The sequence below is a fragment of the Leptopilina heterotoma genome, unplaced genomic scaffold (genome assembly GCF_015476425.1).
Source record: "Leptopilina heterotoma isolate Lh14 unplaced genomic scaffold, ASM1547642v1 Lhet_228, whole genome shotgun sequence".
NCBI classification, from domain to species: Eukaryota; Metazoa; Arthropoda; class Insecta; order Hymenoptera; family Figitidae; genus Leptopilina; species Leptopilina heterotoma.
This window is the reverse complement of record NW_025110946.1, coordinates 4,380,026-4,406,006: the sequence shown is the minus strand read 5'-3', so window position 1 is coordinate 4,406,006 and position 25,981 is coordinate 4,380,026. Positions and strand designations below refer to the sequence as shown.

General features: G+C 30.7%; 1 protein-coding gene across 15 annotated transcripts in view; it reads left to right on the top strand.

The window, feature by feature from the left end:
• The window catches only part of LOC122502398 (CUGBP Elav-like family member 4), an 829,562-nt gene that overhangs the window by 653,058 nt on the left and 150,523 nt on the right, over positions 1-25,981 (top strand). For 12 of the 15 annotated variants that reach the window (XM_043612426.1, XM_043612423.1, XM_043612422.1 and 9 more), the window contains one exon: positions 13,418-13,585. In XM_043612426.1, the coding sequence (XP_043468361.1) occupies positions 13,418-13,585 (168 nt within the window). The remainder of the gene's footprint in view (positions 1-13,417; positions 13,586-25,981) is intronic. The other 3 variants (XM_043612431.1, XM_043612424.1, XM_043612419.1) reach the window with 1 other exon arrangement.

The window sequence follows — 25,981 nt, the reverse complement described above, 5'->3', positions numbered from 1 at the left end:
TAAAACCATTCGTGAAGCCACAAGTGCAATTGAGACCTAAATTATCTCCTAAAACAAGAACGCATTCAAAGTAAACTTGAAAAATTTTTCCGTTATCTTTGACTTGAATGCCTTCTGCGGACAATTTGTTTAAATCGTCAATACTCTTTTTAAATATTGCCGCATTTCCAAGTTTTTTTAAATCTTTGGAGTAGCAAATGGTTAAAACAAACATATTTTCGAGTTTAGCCACTAAATGTTTAGGTAAACATGTAAGTGATGCGTACAATCCTCCTAATTTCTGTTCTCCGGCATGGCTAACTAGGGTGGTCCAAAAATACATGGGAAAAAAATAGAATCTGAATTTTAATGCTCTCACCCCCTAGGAATGTTCTATATGAAGAAAAAAAATTCCCTTTTTTTTAAATAAAAAAATATTTAGAGGTCGCATAAAGCGCTCAAAGTTTCCCATGTAAAATGCATGGGGAAAAACACTTTCTCGTAGAATTGGTATAGAATCCTTGAAAATCAATATTTTTCATTCAGCAAACTCTGTTTCTCTTCAGAAGACTTCAAAGAATAGTGCTAAATTATATATTTAATCATTTTTCAAATTAACTATTTTTATAATGCCCCAAAAAAAACCCCATAAATTTCAAAATTACAAAAAAACCGTTAAAAAATATTTTTTACTATTTTTATTAAAGTTTTTTCCTAGAGTTTGAATAAATAACACAAATATTGATTTTTAAACATCATTCCATGTAATTGCTAATTTGTTTAAACAAATTATTATTGTTTATTTACAACTTTTTATCTAATTGAGCTAAAAAGTTTCGATTTTTTCTCAATTTTGCAACTTTTCAGGCCGAATGTAACCAGTCACTATTAACTAACTAAGAATATTAATTTTACTAATTGTTTTAACAAATTACTATTGTTTAATTTCATCTTTTTATCAAATTGAGCTGCAGAGTCACAATTTTTTTCTCAATTTTGCATTTTTCTAAGCCAAATGTAACTAGTTACTAACAACAACAATCTAAGAATTACAATTTTACCAATTGTTTAAACAAATTGTTATTTTAAATTTCACGCTATCGCAGTAGTAACAATGACGTAAATAAAAATTTTTGTACTTATCATTTTTATAATAATAAATTTATTGTTCACAATTTTTACTCGAAAATTAAGTCTTACATTAATTATTACCTCACAAAAAAAATAAAATGTACAATTAAAAAAAAGTTGCAACTCTGTAGCTCATTTTGATAAAAAGATAAAATTAATCAATAGTAATTTGTTTAAACAATTGGTAAAATTAATATTCTTAGTTAGTTGATAGTGACTGGTTACATTCGCGCTGAAAAGTTGCAAAATTGAGAAAAAATCGAAACTCTTTAGCTCAATTTGATAAAAAGTTGTAAATAAACAATAATAATTTGTTTAAACAAATTAGAAATTACATGGAATAATGTTTAAGAATCAATATTTGTGTTATTTATTCATAATCTAGGAAGAAACTTTGATAAAAATAATAAAAAATATTTTTTAACGATTTTTTTGTAATTTTGAAATTTATGGGGTTTTTTTGGGGTACTACAAAAAAAGTTAATTTAATAAAATGATTAAATATATAATTTAGCACTATTTTTTGAAGTCTTCTGAAGAGAAACAAAGTTTGCTGAATAAAAAATAATGATTTTCAAGGATTCTATACCAATTCTACGAAAAAGTGTTTTCCCCATGCATTTTACATGGGAAACTTTGAGCGCTTTATGCGGCCTCTAAATATTTTTTTATTTTCAAAAAAAATAGGGGTTTTTTTTTCTCCATATAGAACAATCCTAGGGGGTGAGAGCATTAAAATTCCGATTTTACTTTTTTTGGACCACCCTAATGGCTACCCAAGGCGTTTCTGACTTTGAATTCATCATAAAAAATAAATATCGGAAAAACAATTCTTTCTTTATTTTTCGGACAGTATTTACTTCTCCAGAGGTTTCCTTGGACAAAATTAGATAAATAAGTCGAATCTTCAGATAGTTTTTTATAATAATTATTCATTTCACTGAACATTCCGGGCATCTTAAAAACTATTTGTAATGTTTCTTTTAAAGAAACATGTACAACGTTAATAGATTTTTCAATAATTTGGATTTTGTTATCTTTCTCTACCGAAATTGACTCCTTTCCAACTTCGGAAATTGTAGGAGCTACATAAAAACTCTCATTTTTATATAAATTAAATCTTTTATGTTCTGTTAAAAAATTGTTAAACATGTGTTTGTTATTTTCTAAAAGAAATAGCGTTCTATAATAAGTGTCATTATTGTTAAGTTCTTTATCATTTTTAATCTGACTTTGCATATAGGGAATTAAAAAATCCGATATATAATCATCAAACTTTTTAACGAAATCATCAACTGCTTTCCTCCACAGAAATGGATTATTATACAAATCCAAAGTGAATTTTAACATCTCCATATCTAAAACTGACTTAGACAGGTTTCTAGTATCGTCTAATTTATTTTGAGATTCCATTTTTTAAAAACACAACAATTAAATAAGAAAATAACATTCAACACTTTTTCAAATTTTCCATGAGTGTTATCACACTTGAGTAAACATTTGCGACTTCCATTTCAAAAACTTACTTTTCTAAAAATTGCCATACATGATTCTAACGCAGCAATTATTTGAACAGGAGTTTGTAACACTTAAGTTCTTCACAAATTTGTACATCTAAAATGTTGTGAATATGTCAAAAGTTATTTTTTAAAATTTAAAAATTTTAAATTTATAGCGTTAAATAATAAATAGTACCATTATCTTCTTCACTTCTTTTTCTTTTTTGTGATCCTTTTGACGTTTTCAATCTCCCAATTGCTATCTCTTTTTCACGTTGGTTTTGGTACGCACTTTGAAAAACTCCAGCTGCAGATTTATGTTTCGATGAGCGTATGGGTGATTCTCCAAAAAATCTTATTTTGCATGTAATCAAGATTTTCTAAATAATTATAATCATTTGGGAAAATACCAAGTCATATTTCCCTATTTTATCACTTTTTCTAAATGTTCTGCAAGAAAAAGTTGTAAAATTTTATTGTTTAATACATTTTTAAAATATTTTACTACCTCAAAATCGATTTTCTAACCTGTCATCTAAGTGCTTTTCATTTTTTCAATAGGTAAAACAATTATTTAAAACATGAAAATTGGTACTTTATTAATTTTTTCTAAAAGTTATGATATTTAAGAATAATTTTCAAAAATAAAAATAAAATATGTCGTGTAGTTTTTTTAAATATAGAAAATGAAATTTGTCATGTAGTACCGCGTCATTCCTCTCACTCGTTTAATATTATCCAATATTTTTGCTGTGGGTAGAGATATTGATTAATTATTGTGATCAATATTTAAATTAACATCTCTAATATTAATTTCTTAAGTTACTTTTTAAAAAATGTCATTATTTTGCGTTAAAAAAATTAAAATTGAGACATAAGCAGAGATTCACAACCTAAAGCGTCATTCCTCTCACCCCTAATAAAAACAATATTAATATATATAAATTGATCGCAAATTTTTTTCACATAAAGTTATCCTTTATAAACATGATAGGGCATTCTAAGCTGGAGGAAAATTATTTGTCAATTAAATAAAATTAAAAAATGTTGAAATCGTCATTCCTCTCACCCGTCATTCCTCTCACTTTTTTGAATAAAAATTAAAAATTGATATGATTGTCGGTTGTTTACAAACTGCCAGTGAAAAGTGAACCTAAAATGTATGAAAAATAATTTTTGACAATTGTTTAAAGAGATTTTTGATAACTGTAAGTATTTCAAAATCTATAAAATTTATAGATAATATTAATAAATTATAATTTTTAAATAATTTTTTGTAAATAGAAAAATATATATAATAAAAAACGCCGGCGCCAAATTTTAACCTCTTAATTTTTTTGAAAATTTTAATTTAAAATATATAGTTTAAAAGCTAAAAGTTAGCATGATCATGCTATAGAGGTGGTAGATTTTTGAAAGCTCAATATAATTGACTGCATTAATCCATAAATAATAATTTTTTTTCTTTTCTGTTTGTAACTCACAAAAAGGAGTATTTCGGGAGAATCACCCGTATATAGAAGTTTTCTTTGAAATACGTAGGAAGTAGATTACAAGCTTCTAAAGCCAATGCTTCCAGTCTGCCAGGAGTTATACTATAAGGATGTAGAAATTTCAAGTTAATTAATAATTTAAATGTAATTACATTAATATTAGGTAATAAATTTATTCAAAATATTACGTGAACGAATTTGTCCGACGAAACTCCTGATAAACTACCAATTTGACAACTTTCGATTTTGAAAAATAACCTTTCTTTTTTACTTTTATTAAACAAGCATAATTCTTTTCATCTTTTTCGAAATCGTAAGGCTGCTAGCTGAAATTTTCCATCAAAAGTACTTATTAAAATCTGATAAATACAATTGGATAACCTTTGTCTACAATCTAAAAAAAATAGACAACCATTAATGAAAATATAAATTTTCCTACAATAATGCCTAAATAATAAACCTTTTTATCTATTATTATCTGCTATTATATATAGGCCAAATATATATAATATATATATATTTTATTATTTATATATATTATATTATATATATATAATATATTATATAGGCCAAATCGGAAATTATTTTGCTTCTGCATCTCAAAAATATTTGTATTTAAAACAACGTGTGAAAACAAAACTTTTCGTTATAAAAACATCCAATTTGATCAATTTTTGACCGAGTTCTAAGCATTTTAAAAAAAATTTACGTACAAAACGTCATTTTTCATAAATCTGTATCTCCTGAACCGCTTTATGAAAAAATTCAAGGTAGCTCATTTCAAAGAGTACTAAAAGAAAAAAAATGTTTAAAAATAATTTCAGATGCAAAAGCAAAATAATTTCCGATTTGGCCTGGAATGCCCCATATATAGTTATTTTTTTATTAAGTATGTTACATTTCAATTTATAATTTTAGCACTGCACATAACGGTCCCACAATTCAAAAGGAAGTTGAAGTAAAATCACTTCCAAGCTTGCGTGTCTATGCGGTATGCGTATTCTTTACGTAACTTGCGTTACGATCCCCCGTGCGTGCGAAATTTTTCATTCTTAGTTTTAAGTGTTATGTGTATAATTCTGAATATTGTTACATAAAGTATAAGTTTAAATAATTATTAACAATGATAATAATAATTTAGTCATTAATTTAAATAAATAAGATAGTTTATTTATTTACTCTCCCTACAATAGGTAGGGTTCGAGACTTCCAAGTACATACATAATAATCTTAACCTATATTTACAAAAATCCTTACAACTAAATATTCTCTACATACAACTTAACCTAAAACGCAACTCTCTCCAAGCTCTCAACCTTACGCTCTTAACCTATCGCCAGTGCCGGGCTTCCGTTTCCAGTTCCTTCTATGCCCATGCTGGCTTCAACCCAATTCGCCCACCCTTTTTCAAAAACCTGCTTTCTCACCTCTCTTACACGCTCCAGTCATCCACTTTTATCCATCCATCCATCCAAGCAAAATCTTCTCACCTCATTCTCAGCCTATCCCTGTCTATCACACTTTACACACTTCCATCACTCCACCATATCCTCCCCCACAACATACTTTACCCCATCCACCCAAATACAATCCTTACCCATTCTTACCTGTTTTCCAATCACTCTCTCCGTCCCCGCTCTTTCTCTCAATAACCATATCATTCTTCTCTCTCTCCAACTTCTATCCTCATCATTCATTCTTCTCCAAATGCTTTCCTTATCCTTTTTCCATATACTATCCCATTCATTCCACATTTCCTGCAATTTACTAAATTACTAATTAAATTACTAATTACTAATTTTGACACCAAAATAATTCACAACATCCGTAAGTGGTTGAAGATTACCAAAATTATCAAAATATACAATATTATTGTTTCTCTTTCTATAAGCTACCCAATGAGTACTATTTACTTTTACTGACTCAAATTTATAAGGTCCTGAAACTGATAAAACTCATCACGTATAATAACACAACCATAGTATGAAATTTCCACAATTTTAGCGTATTTAAGTATATCGTAATTAGTTAACGCTAATTTTCGTAATTTCACAATTTCTTTTGCTTCTTTGTTCTTTTTTTAAGAGCTCATGTATTAGCATGAGCTAATACATGTTCCAGTTGATTTTTATCTGCTCTTGCATCATTTACTGGTTTTGCTATTCTAGCAGCTCCACCTTTGGATTTTCCAGATGCTACTTTCACAGCTAAAAGTGCACTTTTTAGGGCTGACTGTAGTTTATAAAAATGCATTTTTTGCAAGTTGATGGAGGTGATTTTAATTTTTTGACGAGATCTAGGCGACAACTGACTGGAGCATTATACTTGGGGAGCATTAGAACGTGTTACAAGAACCAAAAACAATTACTTTTAGGCCACAGGACCTGTAAATTGATAACATTTTTTAAAGAAATTTAAGTTTAAACTGAAAGACAGGGTTAACCGACAGATTAGCTCGGTCGGATAAATGCCTGGCTCGGTGGGCGGACCAAAGGTACTTGGTTCGCGCCCATTAGCCTGGGATTTTTCCGGCACGTGAGATAATCTGAGCGGGAGGTTTTACGTCGAGGTATAATGATGCGCACTGTCGATTATTGTCCAGTACACACCGTTAAAACTCGGCTGTCGATAAACCGGTTGTACTCAGCAGAGGTTTTCTACAGTTTTCTTCTTCTCTGGCGAAAAAACCCATTGACGGGTGGTCCAGGCAAATGCGAGTACTCCTAACCTCAAAAAGTCGTTCTGTAGAAACGCAAAACTAGTTGGTATATAAGAGTGTGTGTTCTGACAGTTGGCCTAGCTTCAAGTCATTTAAGAAGAAAATAAAAGACAGGGTTACACACATCCCGGTATGTGCTCCGAGGGTTAAGAAATATTTGTATCCTGAACTTTTTAGAGAATTTTTTAAAAAAATTTTTTCGTTGAATCAACGTTGGTAACTTTAGTTTCATAAAAAATTTAAGAAAAGAAAATTTTTATAAAATAATAAATCCTCGTGAAGTATTTTACATGTAAGTAGTTGCAATTCGACTGCAAAATTTGAGGAAAAACTGTTAAAATGTTTATAGAAAAATTTATCCACAAAAAACAGAAATCTTAACTTGGGAGACTTGTCCTGACTTTCAACAATTAAAATAGTATATTAAGTAACAAGGGTATAAAGGCAGCCATTTGATTACGGTGATTTTTGTGACACAAGTGGAGGTCGAGGGCGCCGTAGGCGTAGGCGCCCCTCGACCTCCACTCGTGTCACAAAAATCAGCGTAAACAAATTGACTGCCTTTATCCCCTTGTTGCTTACGATATTTTTTATTCCTTATGTACAAAAGTGTCGATTTCAGATAGCAGACGACAGGGAATAAAAGTCAGTCACTTGTTCGACTTGTTACGTCCGTAACTTATTAATATTCTTGATTCAACTATGTAGTTTCTTAATTATATTCTTTATTTACCTATGTATATTCTTATTAATATTCTTGAATTACTTACGTATATTCTTATTAATATTCCTGATATACTTATATAATTCTTATAATATTTACATGTGTATGTGTATGTATGTGTATGTCATATATCATTGCATTATATTCAGTACATTTTCTATTAATATGGTATATCTTATTATATTTATGTAATTACAACAAATTTATAAGTAATAACAAATCCAAGAAAGAGAAGTTATATTTCAAATAATGTAAAAGGAATAACGATTACGCATCAATTTGACAACCTGCTGCAAACTAGACCACACATAAGGAAAGAAGAATGCACTCCGAAAGAGAGAGAAACGACACATACCAGAATCAAGTCCGGTGAGACCTATCCAAATACATGGCGAATGAAGAAAACCCTATTGATATTAGTCCGGTGAGGTATCGCTGCACCTACCTGCACGTGTAGCTTTTCGGCACGTGTAATATTCGTGAACCACCTTGCATTAGAAATTTGATATAAAAAGGGGTAGCATCTTCGATAGAGCAGAGAGTATTTTTCTGAACATCAACCATAACACATCGAAGTCAACTTAAGTGCAAACCCAGTATACAGTTTAGAAGTTAACTACATCCCCAAGTATATTTATGAGACCAAGTTCGGTACAACAATTAATAAATCCACTTATTTAACTACGAGCAATAAGTGATAACCCAAGAAGAACTAAATTGTTTCCACGTTTCAAAATCAAATATTGAAACAGTATTTCTAATTTCTAAACATCGAGATTTGCTTTGGAGGCGACAGTCTGGAAGAAGAGTAAAATCCCCAAGAATACAATACACTAAATCTCATTAGTGTAAACAACAAGGCTAATATACAACCACTGAGGACACCAACCACAGGCTCCTTTGTGTCTACTTCTCATAATCACTTCAGATCGGAAATCGAGATAACAATCACCAGTTTTTCAACACCTGCAATAATCGTTATTCCAAAAGTAAGATTCTTATACTCATTGTATTTTTGTACTATTGTCAATTCTTTTCTTTCTTGGTTGGTTTTTAATAAATATTCTCTCACAACATTTAGTAGGCTCATTGACTTATCCTCATCCCAAATTAGATTCAATTTCTGAAACTAATTTAAAACGAGGAATGTTAGGTATATTTAAAAAGGTTTCAGTTTTGACGTAACAGACTTATATAAAAATGGCGGCCGTTTTCTCTCTTGGGCAAAAATAACGCATGGGATCAGCGGTTATGTTTGCACATGGGAGAAAATGGAAGCCATTTTCATATGGTCCAACAAATGAGTGACTTTACTCCCTGTCGTCAGCTATCTAAAAGCGCCATTTTTGTGCATGTGGGATAAAAAAATATTTTTTACTGGGGGAGATGTCCCGAGGAGACGTGTCTAGGATTTGTCACTACCTATTTCTTACCGGGGAGACTTGTACAGGCTCAAATCGGTTCTTGGGCGTTGGAGGTAATAACTCTTCGACGTGATGAGTGGTAATTAGAGGATTTTTCTCCAACACCTCTTCGTCGACGACCAAATCCACTTTTTAAGGAACTTCGGTCTCCGCGGTCCTACCGATGGGTTGAGAATAATCACCAATTTCCGTCTGTGTGTCCTTGACTGTGACCTTCGGCAACTCTTTCTCCCGTATCAAAAGTCGATTAATTTCGATTCGGTGTTGACGTTCTAGAGCTTTGTATTTTGCACGAAATTTGGTCTCTTGGTGCAACAATTTTTTTTCCTAAACTTTCGACAATTTACTCACGGTAAAAATGATGCTCTCGGTCATCGACGGTCTTCCTTCCTTGCACCTTACTGAATATTAGACCCCGTAACGCGACTTTTGTTAACATGAATAACTTGCATCAACCGGTTACTAATTCGCGAAAACTTTACCACTCCTCTTAACACTCATGGGAAGTACAATTGAGACAAACAACCGATGCTCGACGTTGAGATTATCAATCCTCGGAAATGAAAGTCGACTTACCCACGCTGAGAACTAACCAACGACGCTGTTTCCTCTCGTACTCTGCTCGACTCGTCCTGAACTCCACGCTAGGTAAAACTCGAAATAAACCAAATATTCAATTTCACTTAACTCGTTTATTAATCACTTTGTAACTTATAATTGGTAACAATTAATTACTGAATACAGTTCTCTTAATCGTAATATTCTTAACGCTGGTAAATAGGTTCACTTCCTAAGTCTTTCGTAAAGGAACTGACTCTATGTAAAATTGGGAAAACGGTCGCCGGCCGGCTACTTCGCGATCTCTCGTCTCTCTCGCTCCAATGGTGAAAATCCTAACAACTGTCTTTGTCACTCCAATGGGCCTAATACATGTTGAAAAAGAATCGGGGGGAAACGCTGATATTCGGGACTTTTCGTCTAACCATGCGCGACGACAAGTGCAATGCAAAATCGTGAAGAATATATTTGACGCTGACAACCAATTCTAACCAACAACTAATAAACTGAATACAAAACTAATTATTACTTTAAGTAACGAGATTCATCGTTACAACCCGAATCATCAACAAAACCCTCGTCGTCTATTGCTTTTAGAGTGCCTTCAAAAAGCGCTTTGGAGACCTGCTGTGCGTCCTTTTCCCTTCGATCGTTGACGTCGAATAAAACGTTTTTCCATCTAAGAATCAAACCGATCGCTGGTTATCGCTCCAACCCTCCTGGTAGAGCAAAGATCCTGCCAATCAGCCGAAAAATCCAGATCGCCAGCCTCCAACTGGTCGCTACTGCTCACGGGTAAACCCTCACAAGCCGTACCAAATACCAAAGGGAACTGTCCCAGAAACCTCTAACGATACACAGGTTCGTTATTGTAGCACCAGATACTTTCCGTTTCTTTGGAATAAAAAGAAAACTCCTAAAACCGACAAAGAAATTATCGAATTGGACTGTTCAATATCTAATGCTGGTTCCTCTCAATACCAACACGAATCGAGGGATAACATCTCACTCTCTCGATGCGAAACAACTCTAAATATCCAACTCGAATAATACGAAAAACGACCAATTTAAAATACGAACGATAGTGAGTTTTTAGGATAACCAATTTGCTCGAGGGAGGGTTCGTGTCAATTTCAGACCTGTACTATAGTCGGGGCGACGCGCCACATTTTTTTTCATTTCGCAGTAGTAAGAACAAAATTTTTTTTAAACTTAAACGCTTAATTTAATAAAATAATCTATAGTAATAAATTATTGATAAGAAATGAATGTTTTCTACTTACCGTAAAATATTGGGATACAGTGGAGTCCAGTCAGGGGCGGCGGAACAGGCCCAAGTTGGAGTTTTGAGTTCTAAATTAAGTTACTCCTTTCCATCCTTTCTATTCATCCCCCTTATAATTTTTCACGAAAGTCTTCTATCCTGATATTGGTGTTAACAAAATAACAAAATTGTTATAATTTTCTTTTGAATATATTAACATTTATTCAAATTTAGGTTTTTAAAAACATACTTTGATAATTTAATACAAATGATTTATAACTAATTTTTTTATCTTCGGAGAGATAAAAAACTCCGTTCGTTTGTGCTTGATGACCCTGGAATCGTTAACAATAATTTTATAAAACGAATATATTCGACAAGAATTCCGAAGCATCAGTCATTTTCTTGCAAGACATTGACGACATCCCTGAGTTTTTACTTTGATTTCTTTGTCGAAAAATTCTATGAGTTTCTCTCGGATACGCGCCTGTAGCCCTGTTAATCTTCTGGATACGTCATATGCTTCGTCATAGTAAGATTTTCTTATACAGCAACATAATTTTGCGGAAAGAACTCATTTTTTGATAAAAATGCGGATTTTTCAGCTTTAATTGTGATTAACTCTATAAATTTTCATACAATTTATACCAATGTATAGACCAATCGATTCGTCTTGATGCAAAGAATAAGATTTTATTATATACTAGAAGCAAAAGGGCGCGCGTTGCGCGCCCACTCCTAGTCATTTGGGACGAAATAAGACCTTAATTTAAACCTTAATTTAATAAAAACATATGTTTATATTTTAAAAATTATTTTTCTGTTAATAAGATTATTTAAAAGTTATTACATTTTTTTAATCCAAGTTTGACAACTTGCATTTTCTGAGAAAAAAATTATACGTTAATGCCTATAAATAATTCTCAGTCTGGAGAAAATCACCTTTAAAATAGGCCTAAACTCATTAAAAACCTTTCATTATTTTAGAAGTTATTAAAATTTTTGCAAAACATTGAAAATTACGATTTTTTAAAAATATCTAAATAAAATATTGTCAAAATTACTTCTGAAGGATCTTGTTCTATCAAAAATTTTATCATCTTTTAAAACATAAAAAGAAAAAAATTTTAATTTTTATACATAATACGTTTTAAAATGTTCTTCATTCACCTGAAAATGGGTTTGGTCTCTAAATTTTGACCGGTAGTGTATATTATATTTTTATTAGTTTTTCTTATATTTAATATTGAAATAATATTAATATATATTATATAAGGCTACATATATTTTCCATCAGTTTATTATAAATTTTATTATATTTTTACTTGTATTATATTATAACATCAAAGATGTGTTGGTCGGAATTGAATTATTTTGGGATAAATTATTTATTACTATTATATTTATTAGTAAAATTAGTATAATTACGGAAATACTTTACATGTTTTAATGTTCTTTGGATAAAGCTAAAATAAGCATCCAGTTTACTTTAAAAAAAATTAATGTTTTTGTTTTAAAAAAATAATATTTACTATTAAAATTTAATTCTAAAAGTTACAGATGCTGAAACTGTAATCCAATTATTATAGCACCTGTTTATTCACTTTCAAAGTTTAATTTTATACCTAAATATTCTTTTTGTTTAAAAAAATTTTTTTTAAATAAAAACTACGTGGAATAAATTAGAACTTCAAAACTGCGCGCACAACAATTTTAAATTATTTTAGCCATTAGCGACCGTCATCATCGTATTTTAACCAATCGCGACCGTCATCATCGTATTTCAACCACTTGCGACCGTCATCATGTCATTTTTACAACCAATCATGACCGTCACTTTCAAACTCCAGACAAAAAATAGCTGTTTTTCTATTAAGGATTAACTTCAATAACCAACTAAAAAATTTAAAAAAAAAAAAACCAAAAAAATTTTTTTCTGAGGATTTTTCAAGGTCTATCAATCTATTTCGAGATATTTTTATGATAAATATACCTGGTACATTTTAGCCAAATTCGTTAAAACCTTTTCCATTTATCGTGTTCACAAAAAACGGGATCCACACACATACATACATCCGGACAGTTGTTCAGAGTCTTATATAACACAGTCCTATATAGAAGAAAATTTGTTTAATGGATTTTTAAAAATTTTGTAAATTAAACAACTCCAAAGCTTTCACCACAAGGAAGTTTGAAACAATTAGTTTGAACAATTACCAAATGTATAAAACAAACCGTTATTCCTTGATAATTTAACAATTGTATAAATAAATTTAGCTAGATAAATTTTTAAATTTCGGAAAAAGTAAAGATCTGTTAGTGTACTGCAAATTAAAGTTAGTAAACTGCTAAGCTTAGGCGAAGCCAAGCTTGCCCCACACTTGTTGACTGGGCTAACTTGGGCAGATTTCCATACGGAGAATAAGTCGAGTTATCCAGACAAGAGGCATCGACTTTAAGTGTATAGTTATTTCAACTTTTTCTTGATTGCATGAACTCAACACAGAATAAAATAAAATTTAATTTTAAGAATATTCTATACAAGAATTTATGTATAATTGTTTTCCCTACATTAGTGTAACATCAGTGTTTAAGAATATGTGTGTAATCGGTGTTTACTGATCAGGTTTGGTCGTAGGTACTGGTACAGGACAGCCGGTGAATGGAGCTATACCTTCATTGCCATCTCCTACAATGCCAAATTTCAATATGGCTGCGCAAACACCCAATGGACAACCTGCTGGATCGGATGCCGGAGTCTACACCAACGGCATTCCACAGACTTATCCAGGACGTGAGTATCAACTCTAGCGCATAGAGATGCCCCTGTGCACCTGTCACTTAATCTAACTTACTTTCTTAATATGAAATATAGATTATACATCATCCTGTATAAGGCGAATTTCACGTCAAATGTCCAACCAAAATAAAAATGTTGATTAATTAATCCCCAATTTTTTTTATAAGTTGTCCTATACCTTAGTAATTTATTTGCCGAATATTTTTGAATTTTATCAAAAATTATCAGGAGAGGGGGTAAAAGTTTTGAGTTTTTATGCGACACGCACTACTTCATTTATTTATTGTATTTAAATGAAACAATGAAAAAAAGTTTTCAAAAATGGTTTCTTTAGATTTTTTTATTAGCTTTCGATTGCCGTAGTCCATTTTAAAAAAAATTTGAAAATTAAAGATAAAATTTAAATTTTTTCATCTTCGGGCTCGTTTTTTTAATTTTATTTTTATTGGAAAGCTCAGGTTTTCTCCCAAAAATACTTAATTTTCAGCAACCCGTTTTTTTTGTTTTAGAGAAATTAAATATTGAATATAGCGCGTCACGTTAGCGAGCGGACACTACTCGCTGCGCCGCGTGGTCTGAATCTGCTTTTTCCTGTTTAAAGAAGTGTATAGCCCATAGATTTTGTCGAGATTTTGCAATTTTTTTTAAAACACTCAAAACTTAATTTTTAAGAAACTTAAGGAAGCACTTTTTAGAATTTCAAATTTTTATTATTATTACTTTAATGCAAATGACAAATAAATGATGACATCAATAGCTTTTCTTCTCATATATTTGGAAAAAATTTGTTTCTACTCGACATTGTTTAAATCTTGAGTATTAACATATGAAAGATTTAATTTAATTTTTAATTTGAATTAAATTAAAAGTTATTTAAAATTATAAAAAAGAAATTTTTACTGTCGAAATATCGTTTTTATCTTTCATATAATACTCAAGAGTAGAAACAAATTTTTGACAAATATATGAGAAGAAAAGCTATTGATGTCATCATTTATTTGTAATTTGCATTAAAATAATAATTCTTAAAAAGTTTATATATAAAAATTAAGGTCCTAAAAATAGAAAAATAATTTAAAATAATAATAAAAATTTGAAATTCAAAAAAGTGTATGTGTTTATTTTCTCTCCCTACAATAGGCAGAGTTCGAGACTCCCAATTACATACACAAGTCAAACTTATTCTATAAATACAAAATTCGCCAGTGCCAGGGCTTCCGTTTCCAGTTCCCTTTATCCATACTGACTGAATCCCCATTAACGTCCCACCCCTTTTAATTACTTAAATCCTTACCCTCAAACTTTCTTCTCCAAACTTTCCTTCTCACTATTTCGTCCTAACCTTTCACTACCATAATCCCAACAAACATACAATCAAACTATCCTTCTTCATTTCTCTCCATTCACCCGATCATTCATTCCAACCTCAAACACTCGGCCATTACATTCCTTCACCCACCATTTTACCCCATCCACCCACACACATTCCCTACCCATTCTTACTTAACTTCCATTCCTTCTTTCGATCCATGCCTTCTCTCCCAGAAACCATCTTATTCTCCTCTCCCTCCACGTTCTGTCTTCATCTATTCTCTCAACACATCCGTTCAACCTCATAACCTCCTCTTTTTCCTCCTCACTTCCTACTTCCACTAACCACATCCTCGGAATTCCATTCTCATCCATACTCATCGCTTTCACCTTCCTTCACTTAATCCTGCATTCATACCCCTAATCACTATATTCCTTTTTCTTTTATCCTTTTCCATCCATTACACTCTTCTTTCCAACTCATTCACCTTTCGTTTATAACATTCACTTTCACTGCCCTCACTACTCATTTTTACCCCTTTTTTAAAAATAACCTTAATTTTTCTATCCTCTGTCTTCTTATCTAACATAAATTTTTCCAATTCATCCACTCTTTCTCTCATACCTTCCAACTCACTCGCGCACCTTTTCCACTTTTCCTGCATTCTTTCCATCTCATCACTCAATTCATCCATATATTTACCCCTCTCATCACCTGCTTCACACACCGTCACAAAATTCTTCCCTACTTTTACAAAACGCTCTTTCATTGCCTCATTCAACATTTCCACTAGCTCCATCAAGTCCATGCAGTCTTCACACGTCATCACCTTTCCATTCTTCCGTATTCCTCTTTTGAAAATTCGCGCCTTTTTCTCACTCTCTCGCACACTACTTGAATCAAATTCAGCCATTCCAGAAATCTACCTTATCACTCTATATTTCCCACTGTCTCTGTCTCTCTCTCCTTTTTCTCATTTCAAGCAACCTAACCTCACAATATCCACTACTCTTTTTTACCTTTTTTATCACTCACACTTACCCACTTGTACACATACACTCTTTTTACTTTCACCACCACTCTTTCCTTTGTTATCTCAAACACTAGGGTAATGTCACCTTGAGTGGACCGCCTAAGCTTTTTTTCTAAAAAATTCTTTATGACAGCAAATTAATCGGAGGTTTCTATTCCAAGCTTTAGTTTAGATCCCTAGATAAGTGTTTATACCATAATAGCATTGATTTTTTTTTATTTGGGAAAAACAATTGACTTTAAAAAAATAGCTCATTTTTAAGGAATAAAAAAAGTGTAACCTTGAGTGGACCACTCTTAAAAAATTGTAAAAGTTATTCTAAATTCTTTAATGTATTTAATATTTCTGATATATTGAAACAAAATTTATGCTTATGTAGCTTCAGACCATGTTTGTATCGCAATGTTTACAAGTGAAACCATTTTCAATAATTTTGGCACATATCACATCAAAATCACAAAAAAATTAATAAAGAATATAAAACAGTTTCAAACCAATTTATTTCCATAAAAATGGTAAACTGACATTAAAAATATAAAAAACAGGGAGTCCAGTCATGGTTATAAACAGTGGTCCACTCATGGTGACATGCAACTTTTTATGGCAGACACCAAAAAATTTTTTTGAGTCAAAATTATCACTTAATTAAACTAAGACAATCAATTTCAATGTCCAAAGTAGTCGGAAAAAATAAGTTACCTTTTAAAACTTAAATTTTACACTACTTTTACACTTCCGAATCACTTTACTCATTGTAAGAGCAACTTCTTTTTTGGTTTGTGTTCTTAAAAATGCGTTACATCAAACAATAACGTGTATGATTATCGCGGAACATAAATTCTTACTGTTTCTAGGTGCGGTGCTGCTATTCGTTTTATTTATTTCACGTTTCCGCTGTCAGATAACTTAAAAACTCAGGTGGTCCACTCAAAGTGGCGGTCCACTCAATGTGACATTACCCTACACTACCCACCCTTTAATTCCTTTGTTATCTCAAACACTACACTACCCACCCTTCAACGGAAGCCGAAATTCAAAAAGTGCTTCCTTAAGTTTCTTAAAAATTTATTTTTGACTATTTTTAAAAAATTGGCAAAATCTCGACAAAATCTATGGGCTGTACACTTCTTTAAACAGAAAATTGCAGATTAAGACCACGCGGCGCAGCGCGTAGTGTCCGCTAGCTAACGTGACACGCTATATTCAATATTTAATTTCTCGAAAACAAAAAAACGGTTTTCTGAAAATTAAGTATTTTTTGGAAAAAAACCTCAGCTTTCCAATAAAAAATAAATTAAAAAAACGAGCCTCAAGATAAAAAAATTTGAATTTTATCTTTAATTTTCAAAAATTTTGTCAAAATCAAAAATTTTTTTAAAATGGACTACGGCAATCGAAAGCTGATGAAAAGATCTAAAGAAATCATTTTCGAAAAGTATTTTTCATTTTTTCATTTAAATACAATAAATAAATGAAGTAGTGCGTGTCGCATCAACACTCAAAACTTTTACCCCCTCTTCTTCTGATAATTTTTGATAAAATTCAAAAATATTCGTCAAATAAATTACTAAGGTATAGGACAACTCATAAAATAATTGGGGATTAATTAATCAACATTTTTATTTTGGTTGGACATTTGACGTGAAATCCGCCATAAGTAAAATTTTGAACAAACATTTTCTTATATAAACGTCCTACGAACTTCTTAATTCCTAACCTGTAACGCCTTAAGTAAGTCCTAACATTGTTACTGAAATCCATGAAACATCCATTGGAATATTTTATAAATATTATTTTGATGTTTCTCAGAATTTTTACGAAACAATTGTCAAATCATCAGCAAGTCATTTCAATAATTATCAACCTAAAAATCTACTATATAGACCGAGATTCATAATTCAAGAAAGTAACGATATCTAAACCTAGACGTCTTGAGCCTTCATTTTTAACCGATTTTACTGAACTTTGTTTTAAATAAAAGATTATTAAATTTGAAAGAGATTTGTCAAGGCCCAATTTTAAATTTCAATTTGTTTATACTTATTTTTTTATTGCAAAGTTTAACAAAAGCATCTATTTTTAAGAAAAAGTTTTCTCCAGCCTCTATAATCGAATGGCACGTACTAAAAACTTTTTTGAAACACACCTAGAGTACTCTGTAAATTGTAAAAAATTTGTGCATGTAAATATTCGAATGTTATAAACAATTTATATTAAGAAATAATTAAGTTTACAACAAATTGTTAATGTGGACAAACGCGTCGATAGATTTTGATGAAATTGTATACTTAAGGGTTTTTGGGGTCGCTGATTACGAATCCAATGTTGGTTTTTCAAAATTCAAAATGGCGGATCCAATATGTCGGATGCTTTTTTTAAAATCGATTTAATTTTGCTAAAAATCGTTACTAGAGGGTTTTTGGGGTCACTGATTACGAATCCGATGTTAGTTTTTCAATTTTTAAAATGGCGGATCCAATATGGCGGATGCTTTTTTTTAAATCGATTCAAATTGACTAAAAATCGTTACTCGGGGGTTTTTGGGGTCGCTGATTACGAATCCGATGTTAGTTTTTTAATATTCAAAATGGCGGATCCAATATGTCGGATGCTTTTTTATATCGACCAATTTGGCTAAAAATCGTTACTCGGGGGTTTTTGGGGTCGCTGATTACGAATCTGTAATTAGTTTTTAAAAATTTCGAATGAATAATATAATGTGTAAAGCGCTGTTCTAAAAAATTAATTAGATGTACTTCAAACTTGTTACTCGGAGAGGTTTTTTGGGTTTTTAAGTATAATTAATATTTTTAGTATATCAAAATCTTTTACATTATTAATTCACAAATGTAATAAGCTCTTATAATGAAAAACGAATCGTTCTCACTTATAGGAGAAAAGGTTCAAGCTATCTCGCGGCAAAGATGAAAAGCTCATATTTTTAACGCGAAATTTAAATCACTAATAAGACTAACAATCTGTGCAAAAAATCCTTACACTATGCAGAATTATTTTAAAAAATTGAAAAATACGATAATGTTAAAAAATTGTTTAAAGCAATAATATTTTTTAAATTTGCTAAAAAATTTATTATATGTGACCTGGTCTATGAAAAGGGACCTTACGTGTCAAAAAATCAGTTTTTACTTTTTTGTTGATTCGGATAGGGTTTGAAACGGTCTTTAAGATGGTGAAAACCAAAAAGTCATAAAATGATTAGAAGTTTTTAAAAAAAATTTTAAAGTCAAAAGAAACAATATTAAAAATTCGAAAAAACTGATTTTTTGTTATTATACAAATTAAAATAACGAAAACGATAATTTTTTATTATTTAGAAAAGTTGACAGTTTCTTTAACAACTGTCAACAGTTAAAATTCAATTTTATATCATATTCTTAATCAGCAACCTCAAAAACCTTATTACTGTCTTTTTTACAAAAACGATCACTTTTTAAAAAAGTTGACAGCTTTCAACTGTCACATTGTCAATTTAACATCATATTCGTAATCAGCGGCCTCGAAAACCCTTACAAACATGTGTCACTTATTTATACTTATTGTTGCTAGTTAAAAAACTTAGATTATTTTTTCTATGTTTAGGGAGTTTGTTATTAATTTATATAATCAATTATTAAAAAAAAATTTTATTACTTGTATGTTTTTTATTTTGATACTGTGATCCACGGTGAAGAAAATAAGCCTGACTTGATTAAAAAATATTAATATTTAAAAAAGTTACAAGGGTTTTTCTAAGTTAAACTTTAACTGCTGTTTTCTCGAAAACTTGTTTTCGGACGTAAGGTCCCTTTTCACTGTCCAGGTCACATATATTGATGGATTGAAACATACTTTAAAGTGTACAAATTAATCACAATTTGTAAAAAATTATTACTTTTTTGAATTATTTAGTATCAAAATGAGTATAAATGAATAAAATTGACAAAACAAGACTATAAAAATCATTAGTAAATTTTATAACCTTTATTTAAAAACGTGTATATGAAATCAAATTAAAAATTAACCTATAAAATATAATTTAAATTTGATTTTTATCATATTATTAACGCTATTTTGTATTCTTAAAAATCTGACGTCATATTTGTAATCAGCGACCCCAAAAACCCCCGAGTAACGATTTTCAGCCAAATTGAATCGATTTTCAAAAAAAGCATCCGCCGTTTTGAATTTTGAAAAACCAACATTGGATTCGTAATCAGCGTCCCCAAAAACCCTTAAGTATACAATTTCATCATAATCTATCAACGCGTTTGTCCACATGAACAATTTGTTGTAAAACGACGAATATCTGAACTCTTGTCTATAATGACACAACAATAACACAACTTGCTCCCTCTATGATAAAACTGTGTTTACATTCAGTTCATTGACTTTTTCTTTATCTTGATTCTTTTGACTTTCTCGAAATAGCAAATTTTAATTTATTTCAGTTGACACTGAACTAGTGTGTTGAAATGTCTTCCTTTTACATGATGAAATTTTTCATTTTTAATTTTGATATATGTGGAAGTATAGTATAGTGTATAGTGTTGTTTTAAACCTTTATAAATATTGAAGTGTTTTTCTGGTTAAATAAATTTAGCCTGATGAGGTTGGCAAACCTTAGCCAACGAAACGTCGCAATTTTGACGATACATTGAATTTTTCAATTCTTCACCTGCCCATGATCATTTATTTTACTACTAACAATTAAATTATGAAAGGATTTAACGCTTATCACTCAATTTGTTGTAAACTTAATTATTTGTTAATATAAATTGTTTATAACATTCGAATATTTACATGCACAAATATTTTACAATTTACAGAGTACTCTAGGTGTGTTTCTAAAAAGTTTTTAGCACGTGCCATTCGATTATAGAGGCTGGAGAAAACTTTTTCTTAAAAATAGATGCTTTTGTTAAACTTTGCAATAAAAAAATAAGTATAAACAAATTGAAATTTAAAATTCGGCCTTGACAAATCTCTTTCAAATTTAATAATCTTTTATTTAAAACAAAGTTCAGTAAAATCGGTTAAAAATGAAGGCTCAAGACTATTATGAACAGTAAATTGCAGTTTGGTCCCACTGTGCGTCGCCGTCGATTAATAAGAATTGAAAATAAATTAAAAAGTCTATTCATAGTTTTAATTCATTTTCAATTGTTCTAGATATTAAATTTCTTACAGATATCTGTACATCTGATATTTATATTTTATTTATATGTTTTAATTATGTAATGTGTATGTGCGCAGAAACATACAAGACGTTAGTTCAAGGAAAATGAGAGTTCCAATACTAAAACAGCAATACATTAATCAGGAAAAATTAGATTAGTAACATCTTTATGATAAACACAAAATAAAGGAAATAAAATAAATGTGATTAATGTCCGCAACAAAATTTAATTAGTATCATTCTTTATTCTAAATTTAAAATTAATTAAACATTTCTGGATGTTTCTTAGTCAAAGTACATATGTCTCGAATAATTCATTAAGCTAAGAAATCTCATACATTTTTCAAGTTTGGGTTAATAAGATGTCTAAATTACCAAGGTCAAAATAAAGAAAAAATATTTCTGTTAACTAATAGTAATCTATAAAAAATGCAAAAGTCAAATTAATTATATAAAAAAATAAAAGAAAGTTTGGTACAACCGTTGGTCAAAATTGATTCCTATTGTGTAGAAGTATTTTAGCAAAGAAAATGCAATGCAAATCAAACTCAAAAATCGCAATACAATTATAGAAAAGAATATAACAGTCTCTGTTTAGGGACCATTCATTAATTACGTAAGGACGATTTTAGTCAATTTTGACCCCCCCCTCCCCATGTAAGGATACATAAGATGTTTCCGACCACCCCCTCCCCCTTCTTACGTAAGATTTTACCACGAGCTTGTCTAACAAGCGTCGAATAATGAAATATCGTTAAAAACGGTTTGGGGACACTTTTTTGGATGTCGAAACATCTGTTTTTCAAAAATCGCCTAAATTTTATTTACAATCGTTAGGGACCTTACAGTCACTATGGGGCCCCTTACCCTAATTAATTAGGCATTTTTAATAAACAAATAAATAATAAAATTGTGTATCTTATAGGTAATTTTTTATTTTTTATGCAGTTTACTAAAAAAACCTTTCAACATATTTCATTCTAAAGTTAAAACAATGAAATAACACCTTTAAATTAATTAAACAATTTTAATTAACAAATGCCTCATATTGTTAATTTTTACAAGGAGATCATCATTTTTTACACAAGATCATTTTAACATAACCAACTTACATTTAAAAGTAGTGGAATAAAAATATAACAATTCAATAATCGATTATTTAAACAATATTAATTAACAAATGCAAAAAAATATTATTTTAAGTCTTATGATGAAACCAATCATTGCATTGCATAAAAAAATTAAAAATTGGATTAACAGGCAAACTTAAAAAAGAGGTTTTTTGTTTATAGTTTCCAATTTTTTAACAATAATCTTTGAAACAAACTAATAAAAAAACATTTTATTTTTAAAAACTGTTGTCGCCAATCGATTCTGTGCAAAAAATTAAGAAATTTTAGTACCTATGGATTATTTTATTGTCCAAGTCGTATTTTGTTCACAAAATTGTTTTAAATAAATTATGCTGCATATAAATGGTGTTTCATTCCAAGGATAAAGAAATGGATTTAAAGTAAAATTAACAATTAGATTCATAGGCAAATTGTAAAAATTATATACCTGTTTTTTGTTTTTAATTTCCAATTGCTTTTACTTGGGATGAAACACGATATTTATTCAGCATAATTTGTTTAAAACAATTTTGTGAACAAAATACGACTTGGACAAAAAAATGACCCAAACTAAAATTCCTTCATTTTTACACAGAATCGATTCACGTCAACAGTTTTCAAAAATTGTTAAATGTTTATTATTACTATTTATTTATACACTTGTCTGCAGCCTACATAACTTGGCTATACAAGTGTCTCTTTACAAATTTTTCTTATACAATATTTCTATATACATTCCTTACACTAAATTTTTGCGCCTACAGAATGACTTGAAAATTAGGAGTACTCGCATTTTCCTGGCCCACCCGTCTAGTAGGTTTTCTCGACAGTGTAGAGAGAAACTGTAGAAAACCTCTCCTGAGTACAACTGGTTTATCGACAGTCGAGTTCTAATGGTGTGTACCGGACAATAATCGACGGTGCACATCACTATACCTCGACGTCAATCCTCCCGCTCAGATTGTCTCACGTGCCGGAAAAATACCAAGCCAAATGGGCGCGAACCAAGGGTACTTACCCTTGGTCCTTAAACGACCGCCAAGCGAGGCATCTATCCGATTGAGCTAATCTGTCGGTTGTTAAATGTTTATTGCAAATTAGAAGCAAAAAAAAGGTATTTCATTTATCCAATATGCCTATGAATCCAATTGTTTGTTAATTTTAATCCTATACGATAAATAATTCTATTATTTATTTTTTTATATTGAAAATGCTTAATTCATTGAGCAAATTAATTGATTGAGTGAAGTCTGTGTATAAATTTGCTCCCGGGCGAATGTCGACTTTAAGTATAAAATAGTACGTAATAATGTATTTGACCCCCCCCCCATCCCCCGAAGGAAGGCTATGTAGAGATTTTTTAAACCCCCCTCCTTTAGAAACCCTTACGTAATTAATGAATGGCTCCTTACAATGATCGGGGATCATTGTGAAATGATTTAACCTTTATTATAATCGTTTGTTACCGATGGTATATTACGATAGTGAGACTCCGTGGCTTGCCATCATCGAGGTTAAGCGACATCCAGTGCGGTTAGTACTTGGATGGGTGACCGCGCTTCGACTCTCGCTATAGGCCGGTGTTTTCTCACTACTTTCGTAATATATCAAGCGGGAGGTTTGACGTCGAGGTATATTGAAGTGCACTTTTGATTTATTGTCCAGTACACACCGTTAGAACTCGGCTGTCGATAAACCGGTTGTACTCAGGAGAGGTTTTCTACAGTTTTCCTCTTCTCTGGCGAGAAATCCCATTGACGGGTGGTCCAGGCATATGCGAGTACTCCTAGCCTCAAAGTCGTTCTGTATAAACGCTAAACAAGTTGGTATATAAGAGTGTGTGTTCTGGCAGTTGGCGAATCCTCATGTCATTAAAGAAAAAAAAATCGTTTGTTTCGTATAAAATATTAAAAATGCATCATTTGAAAACGTTTTATTCAACAAATTTAATTTGAATAGTAGGGTTTCTTTAGACTTTCCTTAGTCTTTGTATTTCTATCATTCAATAATAATATTAGTAATAAATATAACAAACTTAATATTTAACAGTGATTGAGTAACAAAATTTGGACAGAATAACATAAATTATCTTTTAATAATTAAGAGATTGCTTACTGTCAAAATGCCAGCATAATTACTAAAAATATTTTCCTAAGAAATACTCACATAGACTAAACCGACATTCGAACTAACCCAGTTACAACATTCGAACCGAACCGAGTTGTGTTCGGTTTTAGTACGCTAAAATGTCCAATTCTAAAATTCGACATTTTAGTCGCCCAGTTCGAATGTCGAATATTCGACATTCGAACTAGCCCAGTTCGGATGTCAAATATTCGACATTCGACATTTCGGCGCTCCAAAACCGAACAAAACTCGGTTCGGTTCGAATTTTGCACAGCTCTAATTTTAACCAATGACCTGATGACGGTGGAGAACCAGACCATCGAAACGTCGTAAATTTTATTTAAAAATGAATATCAAATTTTATTTTAATTTTTAAGTAATAGCACCCTCACCCAAACGCAATCAGAAATTCAAAAGTTGGTGAAAAAGAAATTAAAAAATTATTACTTCCAAATTCAACAATTCTAATCATCTAAAACTTACCTGAGTTTTAGAAGGGACTCAGCCCTACACAATCTTAAAGAACAGAAAATTTTATTTTAAACTTAAGTAGTAGCAGGTCCACCCGAACGCTATCAGACAATCAAAATTTGGGGAAGAAGTAATTAAAAATTTATTTCTTCCAAATTTAATAATTCTAATCATTTGAAAATTACCTGAGTTCTAGTAGGGACTCAGCCCTACGCAATCCTGAAAAATAGAAAATTTTATATTAATTTTTAATTAGTAAGACCTTCACCCGAATGCTATCAGACAATCAAAATTTTGAGAAAAAGTAATTAAAAACTTGTTTCTTTTAAATTTAATTATTTAAATCATTTGAAAATTCCCTAAGTTCTAAGAAGAACACAGCTCAACACAATTCTGAAGAATGAAAAATTTTATTTCATTTTTTAAGTAGCAGCACCCTCACCAGAACGCTATCAGATAAACAAAATTTGGTGAAGAAGACATTAAAAATTTATTACCTTCAGATTCAATAATTCTAATCATCTAAAACTTACCTAAATTTTAATGGTGACTCAGCCCTACACAATCTTAAAGAACAGGAAATTTTATTTCAATTTTCAAGTAGTAGCAGGTCCAATCAAACGCTATTAGACAATCAAAATTTTGGGAAAAAGTAGTTAATAATTTAATTCTTCCTAATTTGATAATTCTAATTGTATAAAAATTATCTCAGTTCTAGTAGAGACTCAGCTCTACATAATCCTGAAGAATTAAAATTTTTATTTTAATTTTTAAGTAGTAGCACCCTTACTTGTTCGCTATCAGACAATCAAAATTGGATGAAGAAGACATAATAAATTTATTACTTTCAATTTCATTGATGCTATTTGTCTGAAAATTACCTGACTGCTAGTAGAGCGTCAGCTCTACACAATCCTGACAAATAAAAAATTTTATTTTAATTTTTAAGTAGTAGCACCCTCACCCGAATGCTGTCAGACAATCAAAATTTTGTGAAAAAGTCATTAAAAATTTATTTCTTCCAATTTTAATTATTCTAATCAGGGTCCGTCTATGAATTACGTAAGGTCATTTGTGTGGGAGGTGGGTGGAAAAATTTTTATGCTAACTTTCATAGGTGGGTAATTTGTTTAACGAATTTCTTACGTATGATATATTT